Genomic DNA, 25,126 nt, shown 5'->3' on the forward strand with positions numbered 1-25,126 from the left:
CGGAGCCTGTGCTCCGCAACGGGAGAGGCCACAGCAGTGAGAGGCCCGCATACCGCAAAAAAAAAAAAAAAAAAAAAAGAAGGGACTTAAAAAAAGAAGAAACGAGTCTGTTCTTGCACACTCAAGCTTGTAGTTGTGAATGAACACCCGATACATAAATAGCGATGCTGACTTGTGATGGGCACATCCGTACGGGACTGGACGTGTAGGATGCTCTGGGGAACCAACCCAGGCCAGACGTGGGATGGTTCAGGCATCGCAAACTGGTAGAAAGACACAAGCTCTGGAGCAGACCTCCTGCCTTCACAAGGCCGCCTCCCTGCTTAAAATCCCTAAGATCTAAGCCAGGTTACATAATTGCAGCTCAGACCTGCCACACAGGCTTGTTGTCAGGATCAAATATGAGTTAATACATTTTCAGTGTTTTGAACCAGGCTTGGTGCTTAGTACGCACTTAATAAACATGGGCTGTTCGTAAGAACATGAACCTGAGTTGGCGAGGCAGGGAAGGGTTAGTGTCGGGGCGGGGTGTCTCAGGCAGCGGGGCAGCAGGTAGGATGTGGGCAAGAGCGGATCCCTTCCCAAACTGAGTTGTGCGAACTTAGCAGTATAGAATGTTCTAGGTCAGTGATTCTCCATGGGAGCAGAGGCCAAGAGAATGTGCAGAGGAGGTAGGAGTGATTTTGCCCCCGGGGACATGGAGTAGGACATGGAGACATTTTTGTTGTCACAACTGGGGGTGAGGGGCTCCTGGCATCCAGTGGGTAGAGGCCAGGCGTGCAGCTACACACCCTGCAATGCACGGAACAGCCCTACGACAAAGATCGAACGAGCTCAAGATGTCAGTGGTACCGAGGCTGACAAACCCCGCTCTCGGGGGAGTCTGGGGACGTGGCTGAGAGGCAGGTAGGATGCAAGTCACACAGGACCTGCAGTTTAGTGCCAGGCACGGGATGCAACCATGAAACGCTACCAGATTTATATGTCGTCGAAGATGGTTTGGGCTGCAGCCTGAAGGGTAGATCAGGATGGTGGCAGAGGAGATGCCATTTGGAAGTGGCATATTTAAGAAGTGAAATGCACAGGGCTTGGCAATTGCACATGGAGAGTGTCAAACGACAAAACGAATACAATTTAGTAACGACGCTGATGCCCCTTGTTCAAGGGGAAACAGTCCACGGATCGGGGGGCGCAGCGCCTCCCAAGCAGCCCAGCCCTCTTCTGAGGGATTCTGGCTGAGAGCGAGTTTTATGGACTCTCAGGAGCAACAACACGGAAACGGCATGACTGGCCAGGCCATCGGGGATTTCCTTACAAGGCAGCAGGCCCTGTTTCTCTAGGGTCAGGGACCCCGCCAAAGATGAGTCAGAGCGTCGTGACTGACGTGTATGGTTTCCTTGACCGTGAGGCCTGTCCTGTAGCACAGACTGACTTACACCGAGATTTGTGACATCAGCCGGGCCATGGGGTGGCCTCCGCTTTGTGGGTCCTGATCTACCAATTAACTTCAGGAGTGAGGGGAAAAAAAAGAAAAAATCCACAACTTCCTTCATTATAGAGGGAAAATACTGAGAGAAAACCAAGAAAAGCTGGGTATATTGGGGTCTTTGTAGTAACCTTGGGCCTCTGCTGTCTAGGAGTTTTTTAGAAGGTGTAGGTGATGGAGAAGGCACGTGGGGGGAATATTTGTCTGGGGATTGATAACTGGAGAGGGACTGTTTTATTGTCTGTGTGGCACCTTACATCTCCTTCGGTACAAACAGCCTGCCCTGGGTCAGGTAACTTTCCCTTCTAACCTAGAGGCTGTTTGCTAGAATTTTTAAAACCCTAACCAGGGCCTACTCTCTGGGGTTGTCTCCTAAGCACTAGAAACCTTAGAAACCTGCATCAGAGGTCTTTTTCACCTCTGAACAAAAAGGAGCTATGTTTGGGGTATGCGGTTTGCTGGCACCGTTACCACGGGCTCTTGCGTGGATGAGAATCAGGGAGGCTGGCCTGCACAGCAGCACTGCTCTCCGCGTCTCCATTTGGTCTGTGTCCCCGTGGTGTCACCTGGGTTAGCTAGAAGCCGGGTGCAGTGAGGGGACCCAGGGGTCCCCATTCACCTCTAATCCCCTGGGGCTGCCAACAGCTTCCAGGAGAACCAGGCGATCTTGAGGATCCTCTAAATCAGGCGAAGGGGTTCAGATCAGTCGCTAACAGTGAAGGTTGAAATTTAAATTGCACACGTCATAGATGTAAAAAAACCAAAAACAAAGCAGTCACACCGTCGCTTTAGTGACGAGGTAACAGGAGATCAGAGTTTCAAAGTGCGCCTCCTGCTAGGCTGAAATAAATAGCAGAGCTGAGCCGTTGGCCAGAGGTCATCCACCTGCAAACCCAGAGGTATTTACTCTCTGACCATTTCCAGGGGAGGTATGCTGACCCCTTGCTCTAAACCGGACTATCAGAGACTCGCTGGGCTACTGGGCCTCACACCTAGAGTTTATCTGCAGCACTGCTAAGGGTTTAGGGAAATGCAGGAAAAGAGATGGAAAAGAAGGGAATTCCCTGCCAGTCCAGTGGTTAGGACTCTGCACTTTCATGGCCAAGGGCCCAGGTTCAGTCCCCGGTTGGGGAACTAAGGTCCTGCAAGCCGCAAGGAATAGCCAAAAAAATTTTTAAATAGAATACGTACATACATACATACCTACAAAATAAAAAGAGAGAGAGATGGAAAAGAAGAAAAGGTGAAGGATTGAGGCTTCCTAGGTCCAGAGTAGGGAGTCCTCAAAGTCAGTGCTTGGATGAGCGCGCCCTGGCACCCAAGGGAATGCGGTGTCCCCTGGTGAGAGCGGCACTTTGCACAGTGGCTGCGACTTTGTGTTCTTTCTCTGCCTTCATCTGGAAAACGGTGTATAAAAGTGTTTTTATTTGAATGGGAAGCACTTGAGATAACAGAAGCAAACAAGGCTTTCTGGAAACTTACTGGAAGGGAAAAAAAAAAAGGAAGAAAGGCAAACATCATGGCATCCAATGCAACCCTGACCCTACTGCCCAGCTGCCTTCTGCTGGGTCTAAGTTTGAATTCTGCTGTGAGTGCCAAGCATAGGGGAAGGAAAAAAGCCTGAGCCTGTTCAAGTTTTCTACTTTTTGTTTAGAAGATGCCAAGGAAATGATGCCGAAAACTTGGCCCCTGTGCCCCGGTGCCAAATCGAATCTCGGAAGCAGGGTTTTCGGTGAAGTAGAAAGCAATAGCTTTATTGCTTTGCCAGGCAAAGGGGGCCACAGTGGGCTCATGCCCTCAAAAACCGTGTGTCCCAACCCGGGAGGATTTGGTGAGGAGTTGTTTTGGTTTTTGTTTGTTTGGGCCAAGCCAGGCGGCATGTGGGATCTTAGTTCCCCAGCCAGGGATTGAACCCGTGCCGCCTGCAGGGGAAGCAGTGGAAGGGCGGAGTCTGAACCACTGGACCACCAGGGAAGTCCCTGAGGAGTTTTATAGCAATGGGTCAAGGGGAGGGGTTGCTGATAAGGATCAGGGTGTGTGCAGGGCCTGCATTCCTTCAATCTGGCCTCAGGGGGTCTCCTGGTGAGCTTCTGTGGTTCTCCAGGTTATCAAACTGTGACCTTCTCTCTGGAATGAAAACTGCTTTATCAAGTAGTTAACATTTTCCATTTGTTGGGGGTTTTAGTTCTGCAGAAGAGCTCAGAGATATTGTTCTGTGTATCCCTTGAGGTGGAACCAGGACCCTGCCCCAAGGTTTCTTTTTTATGGTTTTATAGTTCTTTTTATAGTTTCTTTTTTTTTTAAATTAATTTTTATTGGAGTATAGTTGCTTTACAATGTTGTGTTAGTTTCTGCTATACAGCAGTGTGAATCAGCTATATGTGTACATATATCCCCTCATTTTTAGATTTCCTTCCCATTTAGGTCACCACAGTGCACTGAGTAGGGTTCCCTGTGCTATAGAGTGGGTTCTCATTAGTTGCCTATTTTATGCATAGTAGTGTCTATACGTCAATCCCAATCTCCCAGTTCATCCCTCCCCCTGCTCTATTGTCTCCTGACTGCTCCCCCCTTGTCTCTGTATCCCCTCCCTCTGCTGATGAGCAACTGTTTGAACCTGCCCTTTGGAACTCAGGGAAGGTCATGGAGGCTGCAGCGTATTTCCTACAAACAAGAAATGGGGGACACAGAAAGGCTTCTGAGCCCAGTAGCCCCACAGGGTCCTGCTTGGTTTCAGAAACTGCAGATGTACATTAAGTCAGTGGGAAGAGGCTATTTCCTTTCCTCCCCCTGATGTGATCATTGTCGGTTATTGTTTTCATTTGGCAAATATTTATTATTGAGCATGTCTAGTGGGCACAGCACTGTGAAGACCCTGGGCGTGGAGCCAGGGAAGGACAGGTGAGCCCTGCAGAAGCCAGCAGCCATTCAACCAAAGAATTTTTAGCACATCAGCTCAGTGCTAAGCCCTGTCATTTGAAAGAAGTTTCCAGCCTTCTAGCACGAACATACGATTACACAGATTATTTAATTACAATACGATCAGTGCTAGGAAGAAGTGCTGGGTGGTAAGAGTATGTTCAAAGGACAGACCTAGTTCTGGGGGGGGGTCTGGGAGGCTCCCCTGAGAAATAGTTTTTTCTTTCTCATACATTTTTTTTTTGAGATATAATTCACATACCATAAAACTCACCCTTTTAAAAGTATCCAATTCAGTGGTTTTTAGTATATTCATAAAGTCACACACCACTGCCACTATCTAATTTCAGAACATTTTCAGCTGTCTCAAAAGGCACCCCAGACCCATTAGCAGTCACCCCCCCCATGCCCCCTCCGCCAGCTCTGGGCAACCACTAATCTTTCTGTCCCCATGGATTTGCCTATTCTGGACATCTCATATAAATGGAATCATACACTATGTGGTCCTTTTTGAGGACTTTACGTAATGCATCAGTACTTAATTCTTTTATAGCTGAATAATACATTCCGTTGACGGACATATCACATTTTGCTTGTCCATCCATCAGTTGAAGGACATTTGGGTTGTTTCCACTTAGTGGCTACTATGAATAGTGCCGCTGTGAGCATTTGCGTATGAGAAATAACTTTTTAAGCTGGGGTTTCAAACCTGTAGGTTAGCTGGGTGAAGAGGGAGAGAGGTTGTGAACAGCATTCCTGGCCAAGGGACCTGTATGTGCAGATGCCCTGAGGCAGGAAGGGGCTTGTGGAGTTGAGAAGCCAAGGCAGCTGAAGAGCCAGCAAGAGAGAGCAGCTGGCCTGGCAGGCATGAGCCACATCATTGCCACAGTGAAGGTTCGGGATTGAATGCTAACAAGATTGCAGAGCGAGGGACTGAGGTGGCGACATAGGGAGGGAGAGTATGGATTCGAAAATGATTTGGAAGGACCTGGGATGATGCAGCAGAGGAGAGACAAGATGTCAGAGATGCTCGTGGGGCTGTGGTGTGTGCTGCCAAGTGAGCAGTGGACACTTCTCACTGTGTTACTCAACCGAACCTTGGGTCCACTTGCCCGATGCACAGCAAAGCCAATCTACTGACACCAGGTTGTGGTGAAGGAAAGTACAGTGTTTATTGCAGGGCGCCAAGCAAGGAGAATGGGCAGCTCATGCTCCAAAGACCCGAACTCCCCAGTGGTTTTCAGGGAAGCGTTTTTAAAGGCAACATTTGGGATGAGGGCTGCAGGGTGCCTGCCTTTCTTTTGATTGGTTGGTGGGGAGGTGACGGAGTGATGTTCTGGGAATCTCAATCCTCAGGGTCCCCACGCTTATGCTCAGTGTGTAGTCACCATCCTCCGCCTGGGTGAGGGGTCTTAGTTCTTGCAGAACAACTCAAAGAGATGCATCAGATTGTTATCTGTATCCCTTCAGGAGGATCTAGGACTCTGTTTTATCACTGAACTATTGTTTCTTTTTTCTTCTTCTTCTTTTTTAAAAAATATTTTCCTTTTTAATTTATTTTTGTTTTTGTTGTTTTGAACTATTGTTTCTTGACTGCTTCTACTCTGTTTCTGTGTCCCCCTCCCTTTCCCTAATTAGTGACTACTTTAGTCTACTCTTTGGAATTCAGGGAGGGTCAAGGAGACTAAAGCCTTTTTCTCCAAGCAAGAAACTGGAGACAGGGAGGGGCTTTGGGACCCTCTGAGGTCAGAGGACTGTCGCCGTGGACGGGATGGAGGGGCATGGGGGAAAGATAACCCGCTGTGGCCGGAGATTCTGATGGCTTACAAGGAGCTAGATGCAACAAGTAGATTTTATATCAGCGAACAAGAAAGGCTCTAAGCTGCTGGTCTATAATCCTCGCAGAGATTTTCAGCCTCACGTCACTGAAAACCTAACCCCAGTCGGCCTTGACAAGGACTGGGATTTCGCTGCTTATCCTATAAAAAGTCTGGAGGTGGGGCGGGCTTCAGGCGTGATTTTGCAGCTAAGATGACATGGGCAGGAGTCAATGGCTCTCTGTGTCTTGGGTCCACTTCCCAGTCCTGTCAGGTTTTCTTTCCTAGCACCTCCCAACCCTACATCCATCCAGTTCAAGCCCAGCAAGAAACAGTGAGTCTGAGTGTCTGAAAGTGCAGCCACAGGTCCAAAATTGCATACCCTGGGGTGGGAGTGTGCATAGGTGGGGTGCTCTGGCTGGATCCGGGGGTTGGGTGCTTCCCGTTCAGATGAGTGACGGGGACATTCAAGGCTGCAGGAAGCGGGGACATGGGAATGGATGCTATGGAGGCCACACGTTTCAGAGTGAAAGCTTTACTGATTCTTATCAATAAAGGAAAGGGGAAAAGCAGACCTGTGAACTTTTGAAGACTTTAGGGAATAACAAACATTGTTGGCATTGAAGGAGCAGGAAATAACTTGGAGGGGAGGTGGTTAAAATTGGGAAGTTTTGGGCTTCCCTGGTGGCGCAGCGGTTGAGAGTCCGCCTGCCGACGCAGGTTCGTGCCCCGGTCCGGGAAGATCCCACATGCCGCGGAGCGGCTGGGCCCGTGAGCCATGGCCGCCGAGCCTGCGCGTCCGGAGCCTGTGCTCCGCAACGGGAGAGGCCGCGGCAGCGAGAGGCCCGCGTACCGCAAAAAAAAAAAAAAAAAAAAAATTGGGAAGTTTTTTCACAGAAATTCAAATACCTGGCTTCTCTTGGCGAACTGGCAGAACTGGCCACTGTGAGACGGTGTCTGCATGGTACCCGCTGTCTAGAGCTGAAGAGGATTTAATCCAGCGTGTTCAGACATAAAGGGAGCCGCGTGTGTCATTTAAAACGTGCCAGTAGTCACTTTAAACAAAGCAGACAGAAACAGATTAAATTAATTTTAATACATTCCCATGAACTCACTCTATCCAAATATCATTGCAGCACGTCATCAGTACGGAAATTACGAATGAGCTGTATGTATATTTTACACTCAGCACCACTCTGTTCAGACTTGCCATGTCTGCAGTGCTCAGTTGGCCCGCTTTGCCTTGTTAGACAGTGCAGGACTGACCCCTGCAGCTGGGACCTTTCTCTCCCGTTTGGTGGAGGGCTCCTCATGCCTTATGGTCCCCACCACCCCCCGTCTCCCCATTCATTTATTTCAGCAGTCTGAGCTCAGCAGACATTGGGTTTGAGACCTGATCTAGATGCTTTGCCTGTTTTGTGATTGTATTTTTGCTTCCTTTTAAAAAGAGTGGTTTCCTAACAGTCATTCTCTGGAGTACAGGAATCCCATTAGAATTGCATTAAAAAAAGTAGATACACTTTACTGCTTACAAAACACACCCACAAAGATAATATGCACGGTAACACCATGTCCTGCAAATGCGTTATTATCTCACTTCATTTACGGAAAGGCAAGGGGGGCAGTGCTCTGTCCAGTTTACCTTTCCGAACCGGAGCTCACGGGTTCATGCGGGCATTGCATTCACACGAAGGCCTTCATCTTGCTGAGCTCCACCATGGATTCAAGACCAGCATCGTTTCTTTTAATATATCAGACCTTTTTGAAATATTGTCAGAGGGTAACATTTCACAGTTCAACACAGGTGACTTCGCCCCACCAGTGACGTGACACTGTTTCCCCCCCAGGTGAGCCGTGGTTGACATCACTGGGCTGCCAGCAGGTGCTGTGTCCTGTGACAAAGCATTGGCCCCAGCCAGCCACTCACGCTCAGAGGCCCACAGCGTGGGATGGCCTTAAGGAATATTAGATTCCTGTTACCCACCTCAGGATCATGCAGGGGCTCATGGCTATGGAATGGAATGCAATTCGTGTTGCCTGCCCTGTCTTTTTTTTTTTTTCTTTAAACAAGACATCATAGTTTATGGAAATTCACATAAGTTAAACACACAAATGATTAAGCTTTTTTGTGTACTCAGTTAAAGGGGGTGGCTTTCAGCCAGGTGGAAGCAGGTAGAGTCCCACTGAATCTTTGAATCTTGGGTCAGGGGTGTGCAAGGAGCTTCAGTCAATTCCTGGAACGTGCTCAAAGTCTCTTAATTTATTGGAGATGCTTTCATTCTCAAAAAAATAAATAAATAAAAAGCCTTCCTTAAGCCACATAAGCCAGAACTCCTGGGACATAATAGGTGCTCAGGGAATTTATTGGTTGAATCAAGTTATCACTCACAGAAGTGATGCTGAAAGCTCGGCCTCTGTGCACCAGTGCCGAATCAAATCTCGGAGACAGAGTTTGGGGTGAAGTAGAAAAGAGTAGCTTTATTGCTTTGCCAGGCAAAGGGGGCCACAGTGGGCTCCTGCCCTTGAAACTGCGTGTCCCAATCCAAACTTAAAATTGGGAAGTTTTTCCACAGAAATTCAAATACCTGGTGAGCAGTTTTACAGCAGTGGTTCAAGGATGGGGTTGCTGATAAGGATTAGGGTGTGTGCAGGGCCTGCGCTCCTTCAATCTGGTCTCAGGTAAAATCTCCAACCAGGACCCTGCCCCCAGGCTGCACTACTGTCTCCTGACTGCTCCTCCGATGTCTCTGCATCCCCTCCCTCCCCTGATTAGCAATTGTTTGAGCCTGCCCTTTGGAACTCAGGGAAGGTCAAGGAGGCTGAATGAAGCCTATTTCCTGCAAACAAGAAACGGGGGACACGGGAAGGCTTCTGTGCCCAGGAGCCCCACAGGGTCCTGAGCCAGTTTCAGAAGGAACCAGGACAGAGCAATTTAAAGGTGTTACAAGCCAACTGGAAAGAAGGCTCGAGTATCAGTCCATAGAGAATTAAGATTAAAAAAAAAAACTATTTTGGAATATTAATGAGATCATAAAGCTAGTGTTGGGCTTCCCTGGTGGTGCAGTGGTTAAGAATCTGCCTGCCAATGCAGGGGACACGGGTTCGAGCCCTGGTCTGGGAGGATCCCACATGCCGCGGAGCAACTGGGCCCGTGAGCCACAACTACTGAGCCTGCGCGTCTGGAGCCTGTGCCCCGCAACAAGAGAGGCCACGACGGTGAAAGGCCCGCGCACCGCCGTAAAGAGTGGCCCCCGCTCGCCGCAACTAGAGAAAGCCCTCGCACAGAAACGAAGACCCAACACAGCCATAAAGAAAGAAAGAAAGAAAGAAAGAAAGAAAAAAAGAGAAAGCTAGTGTTGAAATGCCATTTGAAAATAGGTTTAATCAAGAACGAGCCGTTATCTGTACCTAACCACCCCCATCCCATATGCCCTACCCTATAGATCCTGCATCAGCCAGAAATCTCTCAGGTATGGATTTCCTAAGTAGAATTCAAATTGTCTCTTTTCCATGTATCAACACCTTTTTATTTTTGGCTTCTCATTTTAAAGTTTTAAGAAGATGAATAACAATTATTTCACCCATCCTCTGAAGCACATTGCATCGTTAGTTTTGCATGATGTGTATTTTTAGGCTGAAGCGAGCCGATAGCTAGACTGCCTGCAGGCTTCTGTCCTGGCTCTGCTTAAGGGTTAGTTGCCATCAGCATTTCCAGAGGAGTTCAGGGGTGCATGGGGCAGTGGCAGTGATTGGATCAGCATTAACAGTGGCAATGATAAGATCAAGATAATCAGCATGCTTCAAGAGCAGAAGCCACCTCGAGTCTCCAGGCCTTGGTTTTTCTTTCTTGGCCCAGTGACAGCTGCAGTCGAGTGCATTTAATTTACAACACAAAAGAGAAGAGAGAGAGAGAGAGAGAGAGAGAGAGAGAGAGAGAGAGAGATTTAGCATTCCCGTAGTAGAGTAGGTGATGGTTCTCACCATATTCCCCAGAGTGGCTGCAGGCTTGAGGATTTGAATGTAAGGTTTCTTCAGAGGTCCTGAGTTCCCCTGAGGCTCCCACGGTCTAAGCAGGCTGGTCATTTTATGGTCATTTTGCTTAAAGATTCTAGATCCTTCATTCTTCTCTGTTTACTGTTATTATTTGATACACTATTGCCCCTAAGTGCAAGCCAGCTAATCCATCTGGTGTTCAGCTGAAGAGTAACAATCTTTATTATTGCTGGAGTTAGGGGGAAAAATGGCTATATTGGGTTTCAACTTTGTACTATAGTATCCTCTGGATGATTTAAGAGATTTTCAAGGGTAATTTTAAGTGTCCGTGATTGCCACCTGTGTGCTGATTTTGTGTTTTTCTGTTTGTTTGTTTTTTCCAATTTTTTTTTTTTGGAGTATAGTTGATTTACAATGTTGTATTAGTTTCAGGTGTACCACAAAGTGATTCAGTTCTCTACACACACACACACACACACACACACACACACACACACACTTTTTCAGATTCTTTTCCATTATAGGTTTTCTTTTTCAGATTCTTTTCCATTATAGGTTATTACGAGATATTGAGTATAGTTCCCTGTGCTATACAGTAGGTCCTTGTAGGTTATTGATTCTGTAACAGAAGCACTAAGTACGATGTGACTGCCTTGTTCATATAATTGCATCCCAGAGTGATTGTGGTAGCGATGGGCTCGGAGAACAATGGAAACAGTGAGAGAGACAGCTGTGTTAGGAGCAGGGGCTGTCAGATTTCACCGAAGGGAGCTGGCATTGGGGAACGTCGGGACCTGGTCATGGGGCTCAGAAGACATGATGCGTTGGGTGTCCTGCAGGTGGAAGGGCTGGACTGGAGCTAAGGGTATCAAGAGTGGGATGCGCCTGGCTGTGCAGGGGATGCAAGCTATGAAGGGTGCTGTGTGTTAGGCTAGAGCGTTCGGACTTGATCCCAGAGACACATTCATCCATTAGTTTATTCAGTAAGCAAGACAGATCCAGGCCCCATTCTCATGGAGTTGACAGTTGGGCTGACTACCCCAAGCCATTTGAGGTTTTTTGTTTTGTTTTTTTAAATTTTTTTTTGGCTGTTCCATGCAGCATGCAGAATCTTAGTTCCCCAGCCAGGGGTCAAACCCGCATCCCCTGCAGTGGAAGCACAGAGTCTTAACCACTGGACTGCCAGGGGAGTCCCCATTTGAGTTTTTTTTTTTTTTTTTTTTTTGTGGTATGCGGGCCTCCCCCTGCTGCGGCCCCTCCCGCTGCGGAGCACAGGCTCCGGACGCGCAGGCCCAGCGGCCATGGCTCCACAGCATGCGGGATCCTCCCAGACCGGGTCGCGAACCCGGTTCCCCTGCATCGGCAGGCGGACGCGCAACCACTGCGCCACCAGGGAAGCCCCCCATTTGAGGGTTTTAATGAACCTGGTTGGATTGGTTGTATATTCACGTGCACCTCAAACAATTTTAAAAGGTAATATATGCACCTGGTCAAAGAATCCAGCCATGCAAAATGGTGTGTGATGAGAAGATAATCTCTCCCCCACCCTGGTCCCTGGTCCTCTTTAGACAGAATCATTATTATCTATTCCTTCTGTATCCTTCTAGAGATGTTCTGTGCACACATACTATATATATGCACAAAGTGTTCTTCACCTTGTGAAGAACACTTCATTAACAGTGTGTGCTCTTTTCATTAACAATGTGTCTTGGAGTTCATTCTAAATGACTTCACAGTGATCTGCACTCTTTTCATGCCATCAGACCTGAGTACCTCATATGCGCCATAATATGACTGGCCCCCTACTGATGCCCACCGAGGTCAGTGTTAGTCTTTTTGCTACTTCGCACATAGCCTCGATGCTTATTCTTGGGTGCATGTTTTGCACTCATATCCAAGTGTCTTTGGAATCAGTTCTGAGAAGTGGAGTTGTTTGGTCACAGAGTTTGTGCATTTAAAATATATTAGCTGTTTCTAGTTTGCCCACAGAAGAGGTTGTACCAGGTTACCCAGTATAGGAATGTTTATTTTCATGAAGCCTTAGGCAGACTTTTGTTCTTTACAAATTTTCTACGTTAAAAGGATGACTGAAGTTGATCACCATTTCTCATATTTAAAAGCCCAATTGTAGGGGTTTTTTGGTTTTGTTTTGTTTTGTTTGGCATGGACTGCAATTTTATGGTGATACCTATTTTTCTATTGGGTTGTTAGGTTTTTTTCTTATTGATTTATGAGGGTTCTTTATATATTAAGCAAATTAGCTTCTTTCCTTTTGTAAGTGTTGTAAATAGTTGGGGTTTTTTCCCCCCCGGTTTCTCATTTGCCCTTTGATTTTGCTCATGCTATTTCTGCCATTCAGGAGTTTCTTTTTGGTTTATCGGATTTGTATTTTAGATTTCTGTTGCAAGGAACTGAACCGGGATGAGAAGAAAAGAGACATATTTGGGAGGTAGAATGGAAAGGCCATGGAGTATTTCTTGAAGCTCTGATAATGGGTGACTTTTCAATTCTTGATTAAAAACTGAGTCACAGATGCCTAAACACAAACTTTGAGAAACAGGAGAAAAAAGTGAAATCAAAGAATTGAAGAAGGGAAGGGAGCTTTCTGGTACAGCAAATTTCACTGGAAATGGCCGTGGGTACCTCGTGTCTCAAGGCTGCCAAGCCTTCCTGAATTAGCCCTTCATCCTGCTGGCCTTGGTCCCAGCCATATGGTCCCAGTCCCAATCCTGGTATCTGAGACTGGTGGATGAATGTGTTTTAGGTGGGTTGTCTCTAAAGGACAATTCAGAAAATATGTCTTATTAACTCTTGATATGACTGATCTTTGGATTGGTTGTTAGTTTTAACCACAGCAGCAACTTGTGCCCTTTTAATGTTTTTTTCTCCTGTCTTTTTCTTTCTCTGTGTATTTTTTGATAAAGGGACCATCTAGAAGCTGCGGGTCACGTGTGTATTCTGAAAGATGCCTTGGACTTTGAAAGCCCATCCGAAATCTCCAGCTTCATCAAGGCTGAGAGCTTGGAGGCAGCTATGGCTCTTCATCTATATAGAGGGGGTAGACTTTTGCCAGGTAAACCCCCCTCCCCAAAGGTGGAGTACTAGCAGTCACAAAACCAGAGCGCCTGCGACTTCAACTTAAACATCGATGAAGCAGCTTATCCCCCCTCAGAAATGGAAGGGATACAGTCATCTGTGTGCTTTGCTCTTCTAAATGGAGTCCTTCTCTAAAAACGATGTAACTACACCAATTGAGAATGGATGCATATATACTGAAGATGTTTTTACAGCACGAAGAGTCTTTTTTTTTACAAGTTTTTTTTTTTAAATAAATTTATTTATTTATTTATTTTTGGCTGCGCAGGGTCTTCGTTGCTGCGTGTGGACTTTCTCTAGTTGCGGCGAGCGGGGGCCACTCTTCGTTGCGGTGTGTGAGCTTCTCATTGCGGTGGCTCCTCTTGTTGCGGAGCACGGGCTCTAGGCGCCTGGGCTTCAGTAGTTCTGGCTCACGGGCTCTAGAGTGCAGGCTCAGTAGTTGTGGTGCGTGGGCTTAGTTGCTCCACGGCATGTGGGATCTTCCCGGACCAGAGATCGAACCCGTGTCCCCTGCACTGGCAGGCGGATTCCTAACCACTGCACCACCAGGGAAGTCCCTACAGCATGAAGAGTTTTATCCTGAATGTTTCTGATGTGTATTTCTTAACTCAAAGTCTAATTTTCAAAAGTTAAAAATGGGACTCTTTCACAAAATATAGAAGTGAGCACATAGGAGAGAGTTTATTCAACTGATTTATTAATGAAGAAACTACTAAGATGCTAAAGCCAGTTTAAAGAGCATTTGAGGGACTGAGATTTTTTTTTTTGAATTTTATTATTTTTTTTATACAGCAGGTTCTTACTAGTCATCCATTTTATACACATCAGTGTATACATGTCAATCCCAATCTCCCAATTCATCACACCACCACCCCCCCTATCCCCCCACATCTGTGTCTCTATTTCTGCCCTGCAAACCGGTTCATCTGTACCATTTTTCTAGTTTCCACATACACGCGTTAATATACAATATTTGTTTTTCTCCTTCTGACTTACTTCACTCTGTATGACAGTCTCTAGATCCATCCACGGAGGGACTGAGGTTTGAATAGGCTAGGATTAGGTTAGCTACAGAACTGGTTATGTCCAGCAGGGCAATCAACCGTAAGCTTTGGGGCTTTCTTTTCTTTTCTTTTTTTTTTTTGGCCACGCTGCATGCATGGCATGCGGGATCTTAGTTCCCCAACCAGGAATTGAACCCGTGCCCCCTGCAGTGAGAAGCCCGCGCACCATGAAGAAGAGTAGCCCCCGCTCGCCACAGCTAGAGAAAGCCCGCGTGCAGCAACGAAGACCCAACGCAGCCAAAAATAAATAAATAAAAGTACATTTAAAACAAAAACAAACAAACACTGCTTCCTTGGACCTCGAAAGGATGTGCATGCAGTCGTCCTCTTGGCTTTAGCTACAATTTTTGGATATTTCTTCTTAACCCTCCCAAGGCCAATTTGAGTTCACTGAGAGCCCAGCGGCCACTGAGGAGAGGCAGGGCAGATAATTTTGTTGTTGAGCCGTGAGTGGCTTTTTCCAAATGTGAATTAAATGACATGGCAGTGACGGCTTTTCAGGAGATAGTATGTCACTTGAGGCCCCAGATTACCTACAGTAATCATCGTACGGGGATAGCACTTCGCTCAGCAAAATGTGTCAACTTCTGAAATTTTCAGATGTTTCATTGCTAAAGGTGACTTCCTGTTTCCCTGCACTGTATCAGACCTTATTTAATCTTCCAGCTCTCTCTCTTGCTCCCCACACCATAGGAAGTTGGACCCTCTCTTCATATACAGGCCTTACTTTGTATATTTAAGTACATAACTTAGCGATCTTTCCAAATCAGCGCTTATGCTGAAAATCGGTCACTCCCAGTAGTTGGCTGAGAAAAAAACCTCGTGGTTTCCTGAACCTGGGTTCTTAATCAGACACCTGATGCTGCCTGTTCCTTTAGGTTCAAGCCTAAAGCATGTTCTCAACGCGAAACAGAGGAAGAGATTAGTCAAAACCTTAATTTCCCTTTGCTGTGTAACATATTCATAGATTCCAGGAATTACAGGTGGACATCTTTGGAGGCCTTTATTCTACCTACCACAGACCTTTCTCCGGTCCCCAAAGATTCAAGTCCATCCCACGTGCTAAAATCATTCACCCTATCTCAGCATCCCCCAAAGTCTAAGCCCATGGCCGAAGAGGAATCATCTCTACCACACTCGCCTTTCCGTGTCTGCCTGGCTGTTTTGTATTTTTGGAAAAGGTCACACCGGTCCATAGTAAGAAATGCAAACAATATAAAATGTTATAGAGAGAAAAGAAGTATGTTTCTCTCCTGTTCCAGATCTGTCGTCTTCCGGGTTCCTTCTTTTTTCTTTTGGCCACGCCTTCAGCTTGTGGAATCTTAGTTCCCCAGCCAGGGCTTGAACCTGGGCCCTCAGTGAGAGCATTGAGCCCTAACCACTGGACTGCCAGGGTCCCTTCTATAGAGGCAACAGCAGCGAGGTTTTTTCTGTTTATCCTTTCACAGGTGTTCTTTGTACAGAGAAATGTATGTTTATTGTTTTCCTACACACATATTGTGTTAATCAAAACTCACTTGATTTTTTTTTACTTAAAAAAAATTTTTTTTAAGTTTTCATTTGAGATTTTTACTTACAGCCTTTCTGTACCTCTTATGTGTCATTGGTGTGCTTAGTACCTAAAGGCTGAATTCTTCGCAGTGAAGTGAGAGGCACTTCACCAGGAAGAAAAAAGATAGAATCTGCTCATTCGCGTGACAAAACACTTCTAAGGCAAATACAAGGAAAGATCTGTACCTTTTCCACTTACATATTGAATCTCAGTAGAGATGGCTTGTTTGAGAAACCCCAGTATGGACTCAAGTTAGATCTGGTCTGTTGAGTGGTTTGCCTTTGCTCTTTTGAAATTTTTATTGACCTTTGGCAGTCCTTCTGGGGAGCCCTGTTTGATGAGCACACTGTTTAACTTGATCTGTGCACGCTTGGTGCCTTGTGAAATGACCAGCCAGGGAATGTGCCTTCCATCAGCCCAGGGCCCTTCACTCAGAATAAATATGCTCCCTGGGGGAATCCGTTTCCACTTGACACGCGCAACCTCTCCAGTATTTTTGGTTCCCATCTATTTGTGCCCTTCACGTTTTATCACTGCTGTTGTACTGTGTATGCCTGAAGATACAGTCTGTGTCTCTTTCCTCTCCCTCTTGGTTCCTTGCCAGCACGGTGACTGTTATTATGAACAGCAGATCTAAATTTGAAGCCTTCTTTTTCTGTCATAAACACCAGTAGCTCCAGATTAACCCATTTCCGAACGATACGCTTGGCTTTGATAGATGGAGGCTGACGACATTTTTCATGTGTTAAAACTGAAAGCAAATTGATTTAAAATCGTCTTGTTTCACGTGATTAACCCCATGTCATGTTCATAACAGTGACACCTGTTCTATTCAGAAGAGCTGGGTAAAATTCAGCAAACAACCAAATATGCTCCCTGCGTTCTGGGAACTTCAGTTTTTGATATCATCGCTTTGGGATGGTTAGCAAGGGGTGTTTCCAGAGGTAAACTGTGCTTTGTTAATTATCCTATTTTGCAGGTCATGGAATTCCTTTTGGAATCATCTTTGGTGGAACTGATTTAAATGAAGACGTTAAGCAGGGAGAAAAAAACAAAGTGATGGGAAAAGTCCTAGAAGAAGCCAGGTAATACTTAAGAGAATTTCACAGGAGTTAAGCTTCTAACCCTTTTGGATGAAATTCACTGACACAGAAAGACAGAGGAAACCAGTAGTTTGGTAGAATCAATTTCTCTCTTTTTGTTCATCTTTCCTTTCATTTGGTGCCTGTTTATTTTGCCACAAACAGTCATCGTAAACAAGTTATTGCACTTGAATAGTTCTTTGACTACAGTTAATATTGGACGAGCGTGCTTAGAATGTTCTGAGTGGTGGAAGAAACAGAATTCCTGCTAAGAGATGATATGGATAAACTCAAGCTTTATTAGCACACAAATTGGGGTTGACTTTGCATCAGGTTTGCCCAAGTAGAATATTTTTTCCAGTTTTCTTGAGATACGATTGACATGCAGCACTGTATAAGTTTAAGCTGTACAACATAATGATTTGACTTGTGTACTTGAAACGATTATCACAGTAAGTTTACTGAACATTCATCATCTCGTATGGATACAAATTTAAATAAATAGGAAAAAAAAAACCTTTTTTCCTTGTGGTGAGAACTCTTAGGATTTACTTGCTTAACTTTCACGAATGACATACGGCAGGGTTAATTATATGTACCATGCTGTACGTGACATCCCTAGGACTTATTTATCTTACACCTGGAAGTTTGTACCTTTGGTGGCCTCCATCGAATTGCCCCTTCCCACCTCCCCGCCTCTGGTCACCACGAATTCGATCTCTTTTTCTCTGAGTTTGTTTGTTTGATTGGTTGGTTTTGAAGTATGATTGACCTACAACCCTATGTTAGTTCCTGTTACACAACATAGTGATTCAATATGTGTCTAGATTTGAAGATGATCCCAGGATAAGTCTAGTTTCCATCTGTCACCATACAAAGATGTTACATAGTTACGTACTGTATTTACTGTCTATCCATCTATGTGATTATTTTAACTTGCTGGTCTCTAAGTTCAAGCACATTTTAACAACGCTGCCTTTTTACTTCCCCACCCTGCTCCCCCCAATGTTGACTGTTTTTGACGTCGTATTTTACATCTTTTTGTTTTGCATCTCCCTTAACTATGCAGATTGGGGTATACAGGTGATTTTCCTACTCTTTGTCTTTTAACCTTCCTGCTAGCTTTATACACGGCTGATTTACCACCTTTACTGTATATTTGCCTTCACCAACAAGATGTTTTCTGTGGTAATTTTCATGTTTCTAGTTGTGTCAAGTGGAATCTCTTTGACGTGGCTCTTAACTTATAGGATTTCTGGGCTATATATAAACCGTTTGTGAGAGCAACCAGCGAGCGGGTTTCTCAGTAGGGTCACTATGGGTATTTTGGGCAGGATAGTTATTCATTGTGGGACTGCCCCGTGTGTCCCTGACTCTGGACACTGTGTGTCCACAGCACCTGCCGGGTACCGCAGCAGTTAAATGCACCTGCCCACATTTCTAGCCCCTGGGATGGGAGTAGTTATTGCCCCTGGCTGAGAACCCAGAGCTGTACTTGCCAACCTTTTTCGTGTTGAGGCATTCTTAGAAGATGATAATATCTGTACAGCATTCTGGAGTGAACTGGAAGGCTTGGTGGGGAAACAAAAACACCCCATTTTCTCTTTATAACAATCACAGTCATAATAACTTACATCATAATAACATACAAATCCTCTCTGTTCACGTAAAAATCGTGAAAAAAAAGAGCTAATGAAATCGAAAGAAGAAATATACATGCGTACCCAAAGCAAAGCAAAGCACTCTTCTTGGCAGGCTTTCTGGGGTGATTCCACGGAAGGGTTGACGTGGGTGGATGTGGTCTCTAACCCCCGTGCACCCACTGGCTGCTGATGATTCAGAGTCTCACCTGCCATCGAATCACCCTGAATTCAAAACTTACCGAAAACCCAAGCAGTACCGTTGAAGCATCCTTTCAACTCTAGTAAATTTTTGAATCATTGTGGAAAAAAAAAAACAAAACAGGTGATGAATTTTTAAAATGTGGACACACTGCTTTATTAATTTTTTAACCACTTTCCTGAGGAATGATTGCCATGCAAAAAGCTGTACGTAATCAATGCACACAACTTGATGAGTTTGGAGATCAGTGTACACCCGTGAAACCATCATCACAATGTATGCTATAACCACATCCATCACCTCCAAAAGTTTACTCCCACCTTCTTTATTTTTATTATTTTATTTTAATTTTTATGATAAGAACATTTAACAGAAAATCTACCCTCTTAGCAAATTGTTTACCTACGGTATTATTACTTGTAGGCTCTCTGCTGTACAGGAGAGCTCTAGGGCATATTCATCTTGTACAACTGAAACTTTGTGACCGTTGACTAATACCTCCCTGTTTTCCCCTCCCTCTGTTTCCCCCTCTCCCAACCCCTCCCATGCTACTCATGCTTCCATGACTTTGACTACTTTAGATTCCACGTGTCGGTAGAATCATACAGTATTTGTTCTTCCGCATCTGGCTTGTTTCCCTGAGCATAAATGTGTCCCAGGTTCATCCATGTTGTTGCAGATGTCAGGATGTCCTCCTTTTTTAAGGCTGAAAAGTATTCTAGTGTATGTGCATGCCACATTTTTCTTATCCATTCGTCTGTTGATTGACATTTAGGTTGCTTCCATGTCCCCAGTAAGTGGCCAACCATGAATTTTCTTTCTTCTTTCTTTTTTTAATTATTATTATTATTATTTAACATCTTTATTAGAGTGTAATTGCTTTACAATGGCGTGTTAGTTTCTGCTGTATAACAAAGCTATACTAACCATGAATTTTCTGTGGCTCGTCTGTAAGCCTCGCATGGCTGAGAAGCTGTGGGAATCCACACTTCTTCAAGCGTATGTAACTGTCCCATTTCTGATCCACACCAAGGACAGAACCCCAGGTTCTATTTCGCAGCCTAATTTTTTTTTTTTTTTTTTTGCGGTACGCGGGCCTCTCACTGCCGTGGCCTCTCCCGTCGCGGAGCACAGGCTCCGGACGCGCAGGCTCAGCGGCCATGGCTCACGGGCCCAGCCGCTCCGCGGCACGTGGGACCGTCCCGGACCGGGGCACGAACCCGCGTCCCCTAGCATCGGCAGGCGGACTCCCAACCACTGCGCCACCAGGGAAGCCCCCGCAGCCTAATTTTTTTGTGGGGAAAGATAGGTGTCAATCTTGCCCCTTAAAACTAGGGTTACAAATAGATGGCATTGCATTTCAGGACCCTGCTTCTTCCTGAAGACTTCCTGGACATAAATGTGGAAACACAACCTTTTTAAAATAGAGAGTACGCTCCGTGTATGTGTGTGTGTTTTACGATAAATGAAGGTATTAAAACAGTGTTGGCTCACCTCGAAAGGTGATCTATCATAGGTTTTCTTCTTCTTGTTGTTCTTACACCCTAAAAATTTATTTCCTTTAGATTCCTGCAGTTTGTAATGTGCTGTCTCATAGAAGGAAAATCATTCTGCTTGGGAGAAACAATATGGAATGAATTCATCTTATGATATTATCATTAGCATTATTCATTGTGTTGTTATTAAAACACACATTGATTTTTATTTGGGGTTATTGATTGGAGTTAGTGGGCAGGGAAGTTGCATGAATCACAGATTTCTTGTCCGGCACAATACAGCATACTTTTCTGTAGAACAAAGCATTGAACTTGTCTAGCTTTATAACAGGTGTTTCATTTAAATAGTTATATTTTCCCTATAAGGTATATTTTTCAACTTCTTTAGTACTGAAAACTTTTCCTGTATGGTAGAGTATGCGAACTTATTTTAGCATCCACTTTTTGGCTTATGAATATTATAATAAGTATCTGGTAGTTATAAACACAAAAATTAAATAAGGAGTATTTGAAATTTGTGGAAATTGTTTAGTGAAGTCTTATCCAGGTGCATATTAGAAAAACTAAACATTGCCAAGCAAATGAGCAAAAGAGAGTTTGTATGAAATGAATTGCCTCACAAATGCTCTCACGATTATGGAATCAATGGCACGTGAAATTACTGTTTTGTAGGTCAAAACTGGTTGAATGTTGGTAATTTCATATGGCTTTTCAGTGATACTAAAGATGTTTTTGACAAACAGAATTCTATGTCAAAGTAAGTGTGTTTTGAAACAGCAGTGTTCGAGCAGAAGTGCAAAAGTGGTACTTTTATATTTTTCCTAAAAAATGTGTTATTTTATTTTTTATGTTACCTCAAATAGTATTTTATTTTTTATTGAAGTATAGTAGATTTACAATATTGTGTTACTTTCTGCTGTACAGAAAAGTGATTTAGCTTTACATATATATGCACTCTTTTTTAAATATTCTTTTCCATGATGGTTTATCACAGGATATTGAGTATAGTTCCCTGTGCTCTATAGCAGCACCTTGTTGTTTATCCATCCTATATATAATAGTTTGCATCTGCTAACCCCAACCTCCCACTCCATCCCTCCCCCAAACCCCTCCCCCTTAGCAACCACCAGTCTGTTCTCTACATCCGTGAGTCTGTTTCTGTTTCGTAGATAAGTTCATTTGTGCCATATTTTAGATTTCACATATAAATGATATCATATGGTATTTGTCTTTCTCTGTCTGACTTACTTCACTTAGTATGATCATGTCTGGGTCCATCCATGTTGCTGCAAATGGCATTATTTCATTCTTTGTCACGGCTGAGTAGTATCCCATTGTATATATGAACCACATCTTCTTTATCCACTCCTCTGTCGATGGACACTTAGGTTGTTTCCATGTCTTGGCTATTGCAAATGGTAGAAATGTGTTATTTTAAATATATTTATCTTCCAAGGATCTTTGGGCTAGAAACTCTCTTAAAAGGTTATCTATTAGGTGGGTGTAGAGCCAGGCCCACTGTTTCCATATGAGGAGCCACAAGAAAGACCGTGTTATCTGTGGCCCTGGAATAAGTGGCGTGTCTTTCAAGTTAGCTCCAGTTCACCCCTCTGACTCCGAAAACATTTTCCCATGCACCTTTGAGGAGAACCTTCGCACGACTCTCACCCTTCCCTCTGCCGCGTCTTAAACCAACGCTGCAGCTCCTACTGGTGCCTCATCTTGGGGCCCGAAATGAGCAGGACGTGATGGTGGGGACGGTCAGTGACAGTCAGCCGCCGGGCTACCGTGCACACAGAGTCCGCTCCGCACACCTGGGACATTTTCCTGCTCTTTCCTCCCCCTCTCCACCCATCCCTCCCCCTCACCTGCTTCCTGTTGGAATTTAAGGCAGAGCTGTTCCTTCTCTTACTTATACACGTATACAGGCAGCAGGTATTTTTGCCCGTCTCCTGGGTGCCAGACACTCCAGGGGCTGGGGAGGTGGCCATGAACAGAGCAGCGTTCCAGCTCATGTGGAGCTGACATTCTCACCGAAGAGTAGAGCATCACGCTTGCCAAATGAGCGGCTTTAACGTTCCACAACACCCACCTTGAGAACTGCACTTGTGCGTTTATTCATAAATGCTGCTATGGGGTAGATTGCTTGGTCTTTGTGTTATTGTCCTTGTTCTTTGTTCGATGGCTCTTCTTGCTTTTGGTGTCTTTTTTTCTTTTTTCTGAAAGTTTTAGGCTGTCAAATAATTTGTTCACTGGCCACGTGGGGTGCCCTAATGTTTTGCACAAGAAGTCCCAGTAGTGGTGTTGGTACGAGTAGAAAATAATAATAGCAGATGTTTATCAGATGTTAAATGAATTAGGGACCAGGAACTGTGACAGGCAATTTACATGCATAGTTTGTTCTTTGTTTGATTCTTAAGTTTCTCATTTTTGCAGATTTCCACAAAGGAAGGTTTCTGCATTCCTTGCAGTTGCTATTTAGTTGCTTTTCTCTCCTTTTTATCCTCATTTCTTGGAGTAAAGTTGATGCCCTCAGAGTACAGTTTATTTGTGTTTCTTGCCCGTGTTCGGGGGACGTGGAGAGCATCTCGTAAGTGATGCCAGCATTCCGATCCCTACTGGGCTCAGATGCAAGGTCTGATGTGGTCTGGTCCTGCTTGCTCACGTTTATTCCACCCAAAGGGAAGGATTCCATATTTCTCCCTTAAGTAAGAGGCATGCGATTGGCTGTGTCTGCGACTGGTGGCTGGTTTTGGGAGAGTGGGGAGGAGGAAGAAGGAAGGCTTGGAGAAGACACAGGCGGGGGGGCGTGAGCTCCCCTTTCCAGGTCATGCCAGTGGGGAGGAATCATCTATTAACGGGCTTTTTTTTTCTCTTTTTTTGGCCACGCCAGGTGCCGCTTGCGGGACCTGAGTTCCCCGACCGGGGATAGAAGCCGGGTCCCGGCCGTGAAAGCGCTGAGTGCTAATCACTCAACCGCCAGGGAATTCCCTATTAATGGTTCTTGGTGGCAGCAATTTTTACTGTGCTGTTTGTGCACTGATGACTTTCTATTTCTACCACTCGTACGTTTGTTACTGGAATTCTACTGTAGGGAAGAGTTGTCTGTTTGACCCCATTTACTTATTCAGTTATTTAGTTACATCAACATGGACCCATGGCTGTTTACTTTATTTGACTCTATGGGTTGGTTACCCGTCACTCCTGTTACTCATTTTGCTGCCCAGATCACCCCAGCCATGGCCATTGGAGATATTTTGAGTTGACTCCTGCATCCTTTCGACAAGCCCTTGCCATGTTTTGAGCGCTTTCTTACCTTCTGGCCCCATAAGAAGTTCCTGGTTCATTCCACGTGTACCCAGTGCTGCTTCTGGAAACCGCCATTTCTCGATGAAGGGGACATTAACTTTCCTAACCCATGAACATGCAGTCAATCTTGAACACTTTGGCCTAGTTTTCCTTTGGCAAAGCCAGTGGACCGGATCACCTGCCCCTGAATGTTATTAAGTTCCTTGCCTCTCTAGTGCATCTTGTTTTCTGTCTTTTTTTTTTTTTTAATAAATTTATTTATTTTATTTTTGGCTGCGTTGGGTCTTCGTTGCAGTGCGTGGGTTTCTCATTGTGGAGGCTTCTCTCCTTGCAGAGCGTGGGCTCTAGGCACACGGGCTTCAGTAGTCGTGGCTCACGGGCTCTAGAGCGCAGGCTCAGTAGTTGTGGCGCACGGGCTTCGTTGCTCCGCGGCATGTGGGAACGTCCTGGACCAGGGCGGGCACCCGTGTCCCCTGCATTAGCAGGCGGATTCTTAACCACTGCGCCACCAAGGAAGTCCCTCTTGTTTTCTGTCTTTATCTCTGCTTCTCTCACCTTCCATGAAGGAACAAGGAACATAGGAAGTTTTGAGCTTCATTTGTTCATTTTCTGCAGACAGAACTTTTTTCTTCGGATGTGAGTGGAGATGAAATCTAACAGCCAATGACCGCGACTAATAAAGATTGATCACACTGTAAATTCAGCTACTTACGTGTCTCTCACAATTTGTTCCAAAGAGCTGTTTCACAGTTAGGTTAATTAGATTCTGCCCTAATCATTTTCATTATTTTTGCTCACTTTCCTAGATTCGCTGTCGCTTTCACGGAGTCAATGAAGGAAACGGCACAAAGGCAGTGGGTACGTGTTCATTTCGCGTTTTGACTTGGGTTATGCTGGCAAAGTTGCAGGATCGGAGAACAGAAAGGCAGTTTTATTAGAGCTGACGTGGTTCCCATCGGCACCACCCATGGTGGCCACAGCAGTGTGTTATGTTTCCCATATGTTGATGCTTTTTTATTTGGGTATAGATACTCTTAGACCGTCACTGATTTTTTTTTGTTGTTCTTCTTGAATTGCAAAAATAGCCCAATAGCCAGCTCTTTTCTTTTTTGTTTTTTTGTTTGTTTTTGCAAATCTCTCTCTCTTTTTAAAAATAATTATTTATGTATTTGGTTGCACTGGGTCTTAGCTGCGGCAGCCAGGCTCCTTAGTTGCGGCATGCATGTGGGATCTAGTTCCCTGACCAGGGATTGAACCCAGGCCACCTGCACTGGGAGCGCAGGGTCTTAACCACTGCGCCACCAGGGGAGTCCCCGCCAGATCTGTTCATGCTTTGTCTGTTTTCATTTTATGTGCTCAGATGGGATGATTTACGGACTGCACTGTAAATGTTGCAGCATCCCTGCACACGTTGGGAGTAGCAATCCCTTAGGGGGCAGCTGGAGGTTCCTAGGCTGGACTCTTTATCTG

General features: G+C 45.1%; 1 protein-coding gene across 20 annotated transcripts in view; it reads left to right on the forward strand.

Annotated features, from left to right (window-relative positions):
* The window catches only part of GLT1D1 (glycosyltransferase 1 domain containing 1), a 189,781-nt gene that overhangs the window by 14,516 nt on the left and 150,139 nt on the right, over nt 1-25,126 (forward strand). For 17 of the 20 annotated variants that reach the window (XM_028480466.2, XM_028480462.2, XM_055080567.1 and 14 more), the window contains 3 exons: nt 13,140-13,288; nt 16,907-17,012; nt 24,463-24,514. In XM_028480466.2, the coding sequence (XP_028336267.1) occupies nt 13,249-13,288; nt 16,907-17,012; nt 24,463-24,514 (198 nt within the window). In that variant the 5' untranslated portion in view covers nt 13,140-13,248. Of the gene's footprint in view, nt 1-11,978; nt 12,036-13,139; nt 13,289-16,906; nt 17,013-24,462; nt 24,515-25,126 lie in introns of all 20 variants that reach the window. The other 3 variants (XM_028480472.2, XM_028480475.2, XM_028480473.2) reach the window with 1 other exon arrangement.

The sequence above is a fragment of the Physeter macrocephalus genome, chromosome 19, assembly GCF_002837175.3.
Source record: "Physeter macrocephalus isolate SW-GA chromosome 19, ASM283717v5, whole genome shotgun sequence".
Classification (NCBI taxonomy): Eukaryota; Metazoa; Chordata; class Mammalia; order Artiodactyla; family Physeteridae; genus Physeter; species Physeter macrocephalus.